The following is a 9,759-nucleotide window of genomic DNA, read 5'->3' on the forward strand; positions in this document are numbered from 1 at the left end:
GTAACCATTGAGAACAAAAGTTCTTGATAATTTACTTTATTTTGTTCATATATAATTATATAGACGCGTACAAAATATACAAATAACGTGAACATACTTCGTTTAATTTAAATATAGACATACATTCACACACATTGATCGGCCGAATTACTACGGTGTGCACTTTCACATTCCTTTTTTTCATTTGACACTCATTACAAAACTTACAAACAAGAGATAATACATGAACAGTATTTAAGACGCGAAGAATCGTAATAAATACGATTGAGAATAGTAGATGAGGTTTCTTAGCAAATCTTTTTGTACGACAACATCGAAATCTCGTTGCAACTAAGTTTTTTGTGATACGCCTTTTTTTACCCTGCCTCTCGAGATCGTCGTTAAACTTAGTTCCTGATATATTTTCGCGGAACGATATTTTCTCTTTAATGTTAATCGTTGTTTACGTCTTTCATGACAAGCAAACGGTTGTAAGTTAACAGTACACCCTGATATTTTCTAAAATAATTTTTTCAGCGTTCGTTGCTCAGTTTCGTTGAATAATTTTAACGATTTTTAAAAATACTCGAACACTCAAAAAAATTTTACTTTTCCTTATGATTGTATGTAATAGTATTTTTTAACGTTTTATTACAATTTATAATTTACTTATTTAAGTATGAATTTGTTATCTTATGATGAATAAAGAAATTATATTATCTTTTACAGTTAGCATTGCATTGCTTTAAACTATCTTCTCACTTGTGCGTGTGCAAGTGTAAAAATATATTTTAAGAACATCTGGAACATTTTTACCTGGATTGATTTTAATAATTGAGTAGCAAAATTAGTATCATTATGCGCAACAAAATTAAATAATCATTAGAACTACTATGAATCTACTGATGTTAAAATAATAATTAACAATACTCTTAAGACTATTAACCGAAAAAATATACCTTAAGATTCATGGGTATATTTTAAGTTGAAAATACTTTTTTGGTATAATAACATGTTGTAAAAATTTCTCAAAATTTTTGCTTGTGAAATGAGAGTATTGATTATACTGTGTTTTGTTGAATTATAATTCAATGAAAAATTGCACTTGGACATTAGATCTACACATAAAACCTAAGAATTGCGTTGTTTTTGCTTGAGTTTGCATTTTAAACGCAGCGAGGTTCCTGTGTACTCTTACACGTATGTTCAAAGTATTTCCATTCCGCATCAGTAATTTGCAAATCAGGTACATGACATAGTAAATCATAAATACATGATGTAATGAAGTGCAGTAACTTATTATACAAAAGTTGCCGAGATTTGCGATAACAATTCCCTTATATTAACAATACTTTACGTATAATTTAAAATTGAATATTGTTGTTATTCAAATACTATAAATAATTAAATATTACTCAAAAATGTGTCAAGACGTTGAAAACGTTGCAGCACACTTTCGACAATTAAATAACGGTAATATTTTTATTTTTAGGACATTAGGAAAGAAGGCCACTCCTTAAAATGTATGATATAACTAACACGGAAGTGTTTGATCATTATGAATTAGCTGCCAAATATAAACTTCAGTCAAGAAAGTTTGATTTCACTTTCTTATTTTCTTTAAACATTAATTATTTTGTTCATTTATAATTCAAAAATAATTCTTCTGTCTATCATATCTATGCATTAATTGTTGTTATGAATATTTAATGTTACCAATATGATAAGATTTCATATTTAAGACATCATATTTAACATCTATTTTTGTTTCACATACAGGCATTGTATATCACAGTATGTAGTATATTAGTATTCCTTCTACATCTACGAAACAGATGTAACTCTGCATTTATTATTGGGTATGTTACTTTGAAATGCAAAGTATAACACTATAATTGACATGTCTGGTCTTTTCGATAATTTTAATGAAAAATTTGTGCTTGGTTTTGTTTAGACATCAGCAAAATTGTAAATCTCTAGCAACAATAACAATGCCAGAAAGTGGTTATACGAAATAACGTATATTTATACGTTATAACTGATCATAGTAAGAAGTGTATAAAACATTCCATAAAATGGCTGCAGTCATAAGTGCAACGTAAGTAATAATACTGGCCCACCACACAACTTTCTCCCATGTTCGCACTTCAAGATTACGAAGAACATTTATACCTACGAGTAGCCCTGCAATGGCACCAGCAAAATGAGCAACATATCCCACTTGGTCATTCTTCTCTAATACATAACGGTTGTATATTGCTTGGCCAATATCAAACGAAGTCACAACAAGAAATACTAACAATTGCATTACTGCAAATTCCATTTGTGACCAGTTCATTACAATGGTTGCCACATGAGCAGTAATCAGTGCATACACACCACCTGATGCGCCTGCTAAATACACTCCAGGATCTGACACAGATGTGCCAAGAGATCCTGCTACAACACCAGCTATGTAAATGGTCAATACTCTCCACCATTTATGTACCATTTCTAATGGAATACCCAGCATTATCTGTACAAGTAGATTAACCACCAGATGAAACGTGCTGTTTAAAATAAGTAATACAATTAATTTCTAACATAAGATTCAGTAGATTTGTAATTTTTAAATAGGAACTAAAATGCATACCCCACATGCACAAACATGTACGTTAGGTACCTCCATGCTTGGTACCTTTTATGTGGATTATAAATAAATAATGTAGCTGCAGGCCCTTCTATGGATATAGACCGATGTGTAATCACATCATACAAAAATAAAGTAATTTCCAATATGGATATAATTATCATTGCTATGGCAGGAGGTTTACAAGTATACTCCTCTTCGTATTGTCCATCAGGATAATCACTGGAGGGTGCTAGGAAGACGGTTGGCCTTTGTGGTACCATTGAGTGGACATATCTTTGTACAAGATGTCCAAAAACACCTTGCATATCCTTTCTGTGAATCTACAAGTGAAGATTAAAAGTGACAATGACATTGCAATTAATGAAAATAATGATGAAATGAATACCATGGCTATGAATTCAGGATAATCTAAATTTCCAGAAGCATCTAAATCTGCCTTCTGCATAATTGTACGAACAACCCTAGTTGGAATATCGTTGGAGTAATCAGAACACTGAATCATAGCTTTTAATTCCTGATAAGAGATTTTTCCATCTTTATCGAGGTCATATTTTTCAAATATAGACCTCCAATGCTAAAAATATGAAATTCATAACACATAGAAAACTATCATAAAGGTTATGGGAAACTAATAGTACAAGTTATAAGTATAGCTATTGGTTCTTACAGCGTTATTATATTGCAGTGGAATTGTTATTCCTGTTTCTCCCTCTCGATCATTCGACATTCTGATCAGCTTGAAACCTCTGTGAAACACAATATTATCAACAATAAGACCATAAAGTTCCAACTATTTAAAATTTTCACTGTTTCATGTATAAATGATTACACTCTTTGCATTAGTTTGAACTTCTGTCAAAACAAAATTGATAAAACAAGATGTACGCTCGTTAAAATTATCAATGACTCGCAATGCATTTTATATAAAATAAATTTACAAAAATTCAGGTAGAATGTACCTGCTCATGATGAACGGATAAATTCAATATCAATCGCGCATAAGATGCACAGTGTATAGGCACGCACGTTTAACACACGCGATCTATGAGATCATTATGATTTATTTGACTAAGACGCCAATAGATCGACGTTCATGTGCTCATATTTATATAGCGATACTGATCTATTTTATCTTATCGTGAAGGTATAGTATTCGTCCAACAGATAAAAAAAATAGAAAGACTATATCATACCGGTGAATACAAATTGTGAGTCAGATTCTAGCGAGGTGTGTGTGCGTGCGTTTTACGTGATGTGTTCTTAGCCTCAATACCTACGGGATACGTCGAAAATTTAAATCGGTATAATGACTGAAATTATCTTCAAACAAAATTTCCCATTTCTATACGGTTATTACATTACGATGAAATGTTCGTGACATTCGATATAACGGAATATGTCTGAAATGACTGCACACGCCAGTAAGTTGTCAACGTCGCAACAGGTGAACTCGACCAAGCGTCGCTCGAATAGAAAGTACCGCAATGTTACGAATCAATGGTAGATAGTTGGAATCCATCCTTTACCAATTCTCAATGTCACACTTTTTTATACTTCAAAATATTTTTTTCAATTCTAGAATAAATATGAGGGTACTGATAAATAGTCCATTATTTTTTTTTAGTAAACCGATAGGTAATCACTTTCAGATTAAAATACCTATCGACTGTTTCACCTCATACCAATGGCGTAGATCATTAGCCAAGTTTTAAAAATAATAATGGGCTATTTATTATTTACCTCCTACACTAAATATAATGTCAAAATCAAATTGTTTATTCAGATAGCAGAATCATGAAACAGAAGAATAATGTTATTACATTATATCACGATCCGACGTCACGAAATTGTTAGTCAGAAATAATCATAATGAGTGCTTATTTTTTTTCCTTTACGTTTGTTCTTTGTTTTTATTTCACTGTCACCGCATCGTTAATTTGAGATTTTTAGTGTACACGGGATTTGGGTAGTCATTCGGTTGTGAAAGGTTTCTATAAAGCGACGTTTTGTTTTTACCGCATACAATCGTTCTGTCTTAAAAAGCTGACTCAACAGGATTCGGCGATCTGCTGGTTACTGCGTTTCATTTTTTATTTGAAAACGTCGCCGAGTAACAAACTCATGTGCGCGCAGGTAAACACAACGAACATGGGATGAAAATGTTCGCACAGTTCAATGATATTTACAGCTCGCACCATATGTCACTGTGCCATAAGTGGCGAGGATCATGTGAAATTCGAGTGCAGGTGCACCTCGCGGTGTGCGTCCCTGGTTACCAGGCAACAATGGGATCGATAAACAATGTACATTATCGTGGGACCACTGACAGTACAATTTTAAACGATCTACCAACCGAGTCAGTGTCCACGTGTGCTTCGTTTTATTATCTTACAGAACAACGTTATCATAAATGTCACAAAAAATACGTAAAAAGAAGATATCCTCTAACTACCGAGTCAATGAACCTATAAATAATTTTAAACTGAGGTAACGTTTACCAGAGAGTCAAGCTAACAAAAATGATACACATATTAACGACAAATACATAGAACAAGCTGAATCACCCAAAATGCACGATTAACCAAAAACAAAACGTGGCAAAGATTTTTTTTCTTTCGACGAAAATCGTACGTTAGCCGTGTCGATCGGAATTAGATCTTGGCCATCTGGCAGAGATTGTTTCCAGCGCCTAAATTGTATTTACCTTCGGTTTGTTTATTGTTCCAGAGTCAGAATCGTACAGCAAAGACCTTTGCTTGCAGAACTCCTCGAGGATGATGGAGATACCAGAGACTCGAATTTTCTTCAAGAGGAAGATCGTATTTTCAGTTGGCAGGAGAAGGCGTTCAGCCCGTTCGAAGCTGATTTTTACAGGGAAGAGAAGAATTGCGTGACTGAGACGCAAAAGGCCTATTGCCAACGAATCAACGAGGAACATGTCGAGGGTTCTCAGCTGTACACTTACACGCAAATGGACTCGTACTATCCGGAGAATGGACTGTTGACGAAACCGTATAAGACGGAATTGGCGTGCAGAAATGAAACCGCATTGCCATCTTTGCAGAATCGCAAGCCGTTTCCGGAGAGGTACAACAAATCAGTCGTCGACGATAAACCTGGCGAAACGAGGATACGCAGAAACCATTACATCTATATGGAAAGGTCTACGATGTATGTCATGGTTGATTTATCTCGAAGAGATAAAGGTGCAACGAGTCCCGACGAGGATTCCGAAACGGTTCTATGTGTCATCACTTATGACCACTTGCATAAAATTCTGTCCGTGGATCCCGACTTCACAGACGATCGGTCTTGTTACACCATCACGAATTCCGACGGCGTTGAATTTAATTATTGGATCGAACACGCTTCCGAAAAACAGTCGCCGGAAGAATTTCAAGAAGAACGGAATGAATTGCAACATGTAAGATAGATGAAATATTTATTTGCACTATTATTCATACTTCGATTGCGTGTCCTTCGTTTGCTTTCGTATTCTGAGTCAGGCAGAGAGATTTGTAACATATTTTAAAGACGATTTTAATTGTAGAATTCAAATATATGCCACAAATAAAATTATATGAAAGTGGAAGAGAGTTTAAATAAGTAATTAGCGTGTAACTAATAGAAATTTGATGATGAATATTATACGTACCCCACGTAGGAGATTTCGGAGATTTGCCTTATCATTCTTTGTGGATAAAACATGTTTCTTGTATTCATTTCGATTCAACATTCGATTAACACTGGCATTTATAATTTTTCCTCATTCTCTGGAATCTGTTACACTAAATCAACTTCAGTTTCAGTTTGTACTTTGTTGAGACACATTCGGGGGAAATATGTATTATCACGTTTAATTTAGTAGGTCTGCTCATTTTTTATATTCAGAAGAAATTATGATGATTAATGTATTATTTAACAATATCGAGTGCACGAAACACGTAACCTAACTGCCACACTGTGGTCCCACGGCCAACTGAATTCTGCGGCAGTGAATAGTTTGCTTGAATACTCTGTATGCATTTGTGTGCTTGTCCGATTCGTATACGTATATGCACTTGTATAAATGTGTACTATTTACACATGCCCCTTGAAGCATGTTTGCATCCGAACGTCGAAGCAAATTTTGCAATCCTTTACGCACAAATTATCGCACCTTATTGTATATTATTTTTAATATTCTATAAAATACTTAATATTATGTATCAAATTAATTCTACAAATCTAATGATCTAATATATTGTTAATTTACTAAAAAAAAGAATTAATTAATTACTAACACATTTGATAAAACTTATTAAATTTAATTTGTATTATAGGAAATTAAAGAAAAGTTAATATATAAGGAGGAAGAAATGTTTCACCGTTTTCAATTGACATCGCCGCATATAGATAAAATTTTTGTAAAACTTGACATTCTATCTGCTCATGAATTCATTTTTAATGGGCTTTCTGTTTCTTATTACATTCACTTACCAGAATATTGGAATACTAATCAAAGTGATAGATTATTTGGAAGGACTCAAAGATGTAATTTGAAAAATAAATCAGCATACTTTGGATATAGTACTGAAATATCGTTAGATCACAAATCAGATGATGCATTAAACATAAAAAAGACTTTACCATCTTGGCCTAGATTATTATTATCAGTTACATCTCTTGATATATGGACAAGGTATCTACTATTTAATTAATATAATTATAATTATATAATTATTAATATTAAACTTACAATTTGCATTAATATTAAATCTAAAATAAAGTTATGTCATTTTTAGATACCGTACAGAAGGATATGCAGCTGTGCCTTTGCCTGCATATCCAGGTACATATGAGTACAGTGTTCCAACATGGAGACCAGCAGGAAGTATCATCAATTCTCTCAGAAGATACTTTACGGGAGGTACTTATGAACTGGATGATGTAACTTACTGCAGTATTTCTGCAGGACATGAAGGTGAAACGTTAAACAAGTCACAAATGCAGGTCACACCAAGTGGACACATAAAACTAAAAATTAATATTATTTATCAAACTCATACTTCTACTAAAATTGATGATCGGTTGAACTATTTTGAAAGTTTAAGTACAGATAAACTTATGATTAATATAGAAAATATTTTTGAACAGTTTAAAGCAGCTAGGGAACGCATGATACAAGTTAGAAATTTGAATGTTTGATCACTTAAGTTAAAATAAAATGGTCTGTGATACTGACTAATAAAATGACAATAATTTATATATCATAATACTGTTATATTTATCGTAACACTTGAAACATGTTCCATTACAAACTGATAAGTATAATAGGAACTTTCTGATTTGTTTATAACATATCATATTAAAAATGCTATTAAAATTATTCCAATTGTGTCTTTTTATTTTTTTATTTTAAGAAATTGTATTACTTAACAACACCAATTCTATAAAATATATATATAATACAGAAATTGTGATAAACTATATTTATACAGTTGACAATTAGTTATTTGCTAAAGTATTAAATTTTATATGATCCATTGTTATGTTTTTATCTTCCATATAGAATTAAGTAGTATTACAATTAAAAGGTTTGGAGAAGTGCTTAATATATTCCTATTGTGTTTAACTAAAGGACTAGAGTAAAAGTGCAAATATTATTCTATGAGGCCTTTCGGTTATTGCCTCTTTTTTGCAGCTTTTACTGCTTTTGGTTTTTGCTTTTCTCCTCCGGACAAGAATGATGTTATAACTTCAGACATTTCTGGCAATTTAGTGAGATTATTCAATTGTTCCATTTCCTAAAAAAATAAAAGAACAACATGGGAATATTTTAAATTTAAAATAATAAAGCTTATATTAGAATTGTTTTCTAACCTTTCTTGCATCTGGATCGTTCATAATTTTTGGTCCAATCATAAGTAATAATAAGGGTAAGATCATCATTAACACCTATTAAGCAATCAGAAATAATAATTTAATTTCACCCCCATCAAAAATATTTATATGATAATGAAATAATTGACATACCATTGAATTAAACAAAAAGTCTGTTACTTTCCATTGTTCTCTAACTTGAAAATAGCGGAATGGTGTAACTGGTCTCATTTTTAATGGGTAAGGAATTTGTATTACTTGAGATGTTTGAATTAAATTAACTTTTCTTGCTCTGAATTTTCCTTTTGAGTTAATTTCTACTCTAACAGGTTCATACACACAGTTGGGATTTACAACTTCAATAACATAAGATCCAGATGGTACATTTGAAATAATAAATGTTCCATCTTCCCTGGAAAAAATAAAATTATTGTTACTGTAGAAAATATATTTGAATTGTGTATCATATTTAATTTAGTATATTTAATTTATTATTTTTTTAACCTAATCCATATTGAATGTAGAACAAGTTATTCGTTACAATTTAAGTCTATTAATAGTATTGATTGATTTGACATAAATAGACGATTATTCATTTTTAGCAATAAGAAGCATAAAATGTATATTTACCTCAAAAAACCATAATGTTCTCCACCATTAGCCATGACGTGTGTCATAAGCTGCCAGCTATTTGAGGCTTTATTTTCCCATGGAAAAACTTTTCCTTCGATAACGTACAAGTCTGTTGACACGTCTTCGTCATTTTCAGCGATTACATATTTATTTGAAACGCTGACAGTAATGAAAATTAGAAAAATAGCAGTCGTATACATGATCATACTGTCTCTACTCAATATACAAGAAGTTAACTGAATATGTGAACGTAACAATGTGACAAACTGAAGAATGAGATCAATATTGTTACTAAAACTTCGTAAAACCACAGAAGAGGTATAGGATAGACATAACACGCAATGTAAAATTTTGTCACATGCTTTCGGTAGTTATAGGATCCCCTTACGTAGAGATAAAGTTTGCTAGTGCATCGGGGCATTTTTGACGATTTCGATGTTTGATACATATTTACATACTACTTGATCACTTCGATCATTTTGCTTGATGCAGTTTTTGTATTGATCATTCCCTAGGCATAGAGGGCAGAGCAAAATCTCTGATTTTTCTACGTAGTCGGTAATTCAAAACATGTAACACTGAGTCTCGTAAGCTTGTAATGTCTATCTTATATTTTGTCTATGGTAAAACTTTGGAGATATAAGGACATTTTC

The 9,759-nt window shown here is 32.2% G+C and overlaps 3 protein-coding genes across 15 annotated transcripts; 1 reads left to right on the forward strand and 2 right to left on the reverse strand.

Moving 5' to 3' along the window:
* Nucleotides 1-20: 20 nt before the first annotated feature.
* Nucleotides 21-6,586, reverse strand: rho-4 (rhomboid-4). Of its 11 annotated transcripts, XM_031973040.2 has the most exons (6): nucleotides 3,969-4,085; nucleotides 3,805-3,884; nucleotides 3,279-3,357; nucleotides 2,997-3,185; nucleotides 2,612-2,931; nucleotides 21-2,528 (listed from the first exon to the last, which is right to left on the reverse strand). In XM_031973040.2, exons 3-6 carry the CDS (start codon nucleotides 3,336-3,338, stop codon nucleotides 2,012-2,014), a joined length of 1,086 nt encoding a protein of 361 aa, XP_031828900.1. In that variant the 5' UTR covers nucleotides 3,339-3,357; nucleotides 3,805-3,884; nucleotides 3,969-4,085; the 3' UTR covers nucleotides 21-2,011. The 11 variants fall into 11 exon arrangements, with proteins under 11 accessions (XP_031828900.1, XP_031828895.1, XP_031828901.1 ...); XM_031973035.2 differs by lacking the exons at nucleotides 3,805-3,884; nucleotides 3,969-4,085 and adding an exon at nucleotides 6,267-6,586; XM_031973041.2 differs by lacking the exons at nucleotides 3,805-3,884; nucleotides 3,969-4,085 and adding an exon at nucleotides 5,316-5,464.
* On the forward strand, nucleotides 1,927-8,417 carry Mks1 (Meckel syndrome, type 1). 3 transcript variants are annotated; one of them, XM_076366488.1, is made up of 4 exons: nucleotides 1,927-2,077; nucleotides 5,339-6,035; nucleotides 6,934-7,292; nucleotides 7,381-8,417. In XM_076366488.1, the coding sequence occupies exons 1-4, from the start codon at nucleotides 2,055-2,057 to the stop codon at nucleotides 7,796-7,798; spliced, it is 1,497 nt and encodes a 498-aa protein (XP_076222603.1). In that variant the 5' UTR covers nucleotides 1,927-2,054; the 3' UTR covers nucleotides 7,799-8,417. The 3 variants fall into 3 exon arrangements, with proteins under 3 accessions (XP_076222603.1, XP_076222602.1, XP_031828892.2); XM_076366487.1 differs by lacking the exon at nucleotides 1,927-2,077 and adding an exon at nucleotides 4,950-5,098; XM_031973032.2 differs by lacking the exon at nucleotides 1,927-2,077 and adding an exon at nucleotides 4,950-5,098 and having other exon boundaries at nucleotides 7,396-8,417.
* Nucleotides 8,249-9,376, reverse strand: EMC7 (ER membrane protein complex subunit 7). The gene is made up of 4 exons (XM_031973045.2): nucleotides 9,104-9,376; nucleotides 8,627-8,885; nucleotides 8,474-8,548; nucleotides 8,249-8,397 (listed from the first exon to the last, which is right to left on the reverse strand). The coding sequence occupies exons 1-4, from the start codon at nucleotides 9,310-9,312 to the stop codon at nucleotides 8,275-8,277; spliced, it is 666 nt and encodes a 221-aa protein (XP_031828905.1). The 5' UTR covers nucleotides 9,313-9,376; the 3' UTR covers nucleotides 8,249-8,274.
* Between the last annotated feature and the right edge of the window lie 383 nt (nucleotides 9,377-9,759).

The sequence above is a fragment of the Nomia melanderi genome, chromosome 4, assembly GCF_051020985.1.
Source record: "Nomia melanderi isolate GNS246 chromosome 4, iyNomMela1, whole genome shotgun sequence".
In the NCBI taxonomy this organism is placed as follows: domain Eukaryota; kingdom Metazoa; phylum Arthropoda; class Insecta; order Hymenoptera; family Halictidae; genus Nomia; species Nomia melanderi.

Bases quoted from the DNA above. Each gene is read 5' to 3' on its own strand.
- rho-4 (XM_031973035.2), bottom strand. From the start codon at position 6,334: ATGAATACAAGAAACATGTTTTATCCACAAAGAATGATAAGGCAAATC. The intron at 3,186-3,278 runs GTAAGAACCAAT...TCATATTTTTAG, and splicing joins CACTGCAATATAATAACGCT to CATTGGAGGTCTATATTTGA. The intron at 2,529-2,611 runs GTATGCATTTTA...TATTTTAAACAG, and splicing joins TACATGTTTGTGCATGTGGG to CACGTTTCATCTGGTGGTTA.
- Mks1 (XM_076366487.1), top strand. From the start codon at position 5,022: ATGTCACAAAAAATACGTAAAAAGAAGATATCCTCTAACTACCGAGTC. The intron at 5,099-5,338 runs GTAACGTTTACC...TTATTGTTCCAG, and splicing joins ATAAATAATTTTAAACTGAG to AGTCAGAATCGTACAGCAAA. The intron at 7,293-7,380 runs GTATCTACTATT...TCTAAAATAAAG, and splicing joins TCTCTTGATATATGGACAAG to TTATGTCATTTTTAGATACC.
- EMC7 (XM_031973045.2), bottom strand. From the start codon at position 9,312: ATGATCATGTATACGACTGCTATTTTTCTAATTTTCATTACTGTCAGC. The intron at 8,549-8,626 runs GTATGTCAATTA...ATTGCTTAATAG, and splicing joins ACTTTTTGTTTAATTCAATG to GTGTTAATGATGATCTTACC. The intron at 8,398-8,473 runs GTTAGAAAACAA...TTATTTTTTTAG, and splicing joins ACGATCCAGATGCAAGAAAG to GAAATGGAACAATTGAATAA.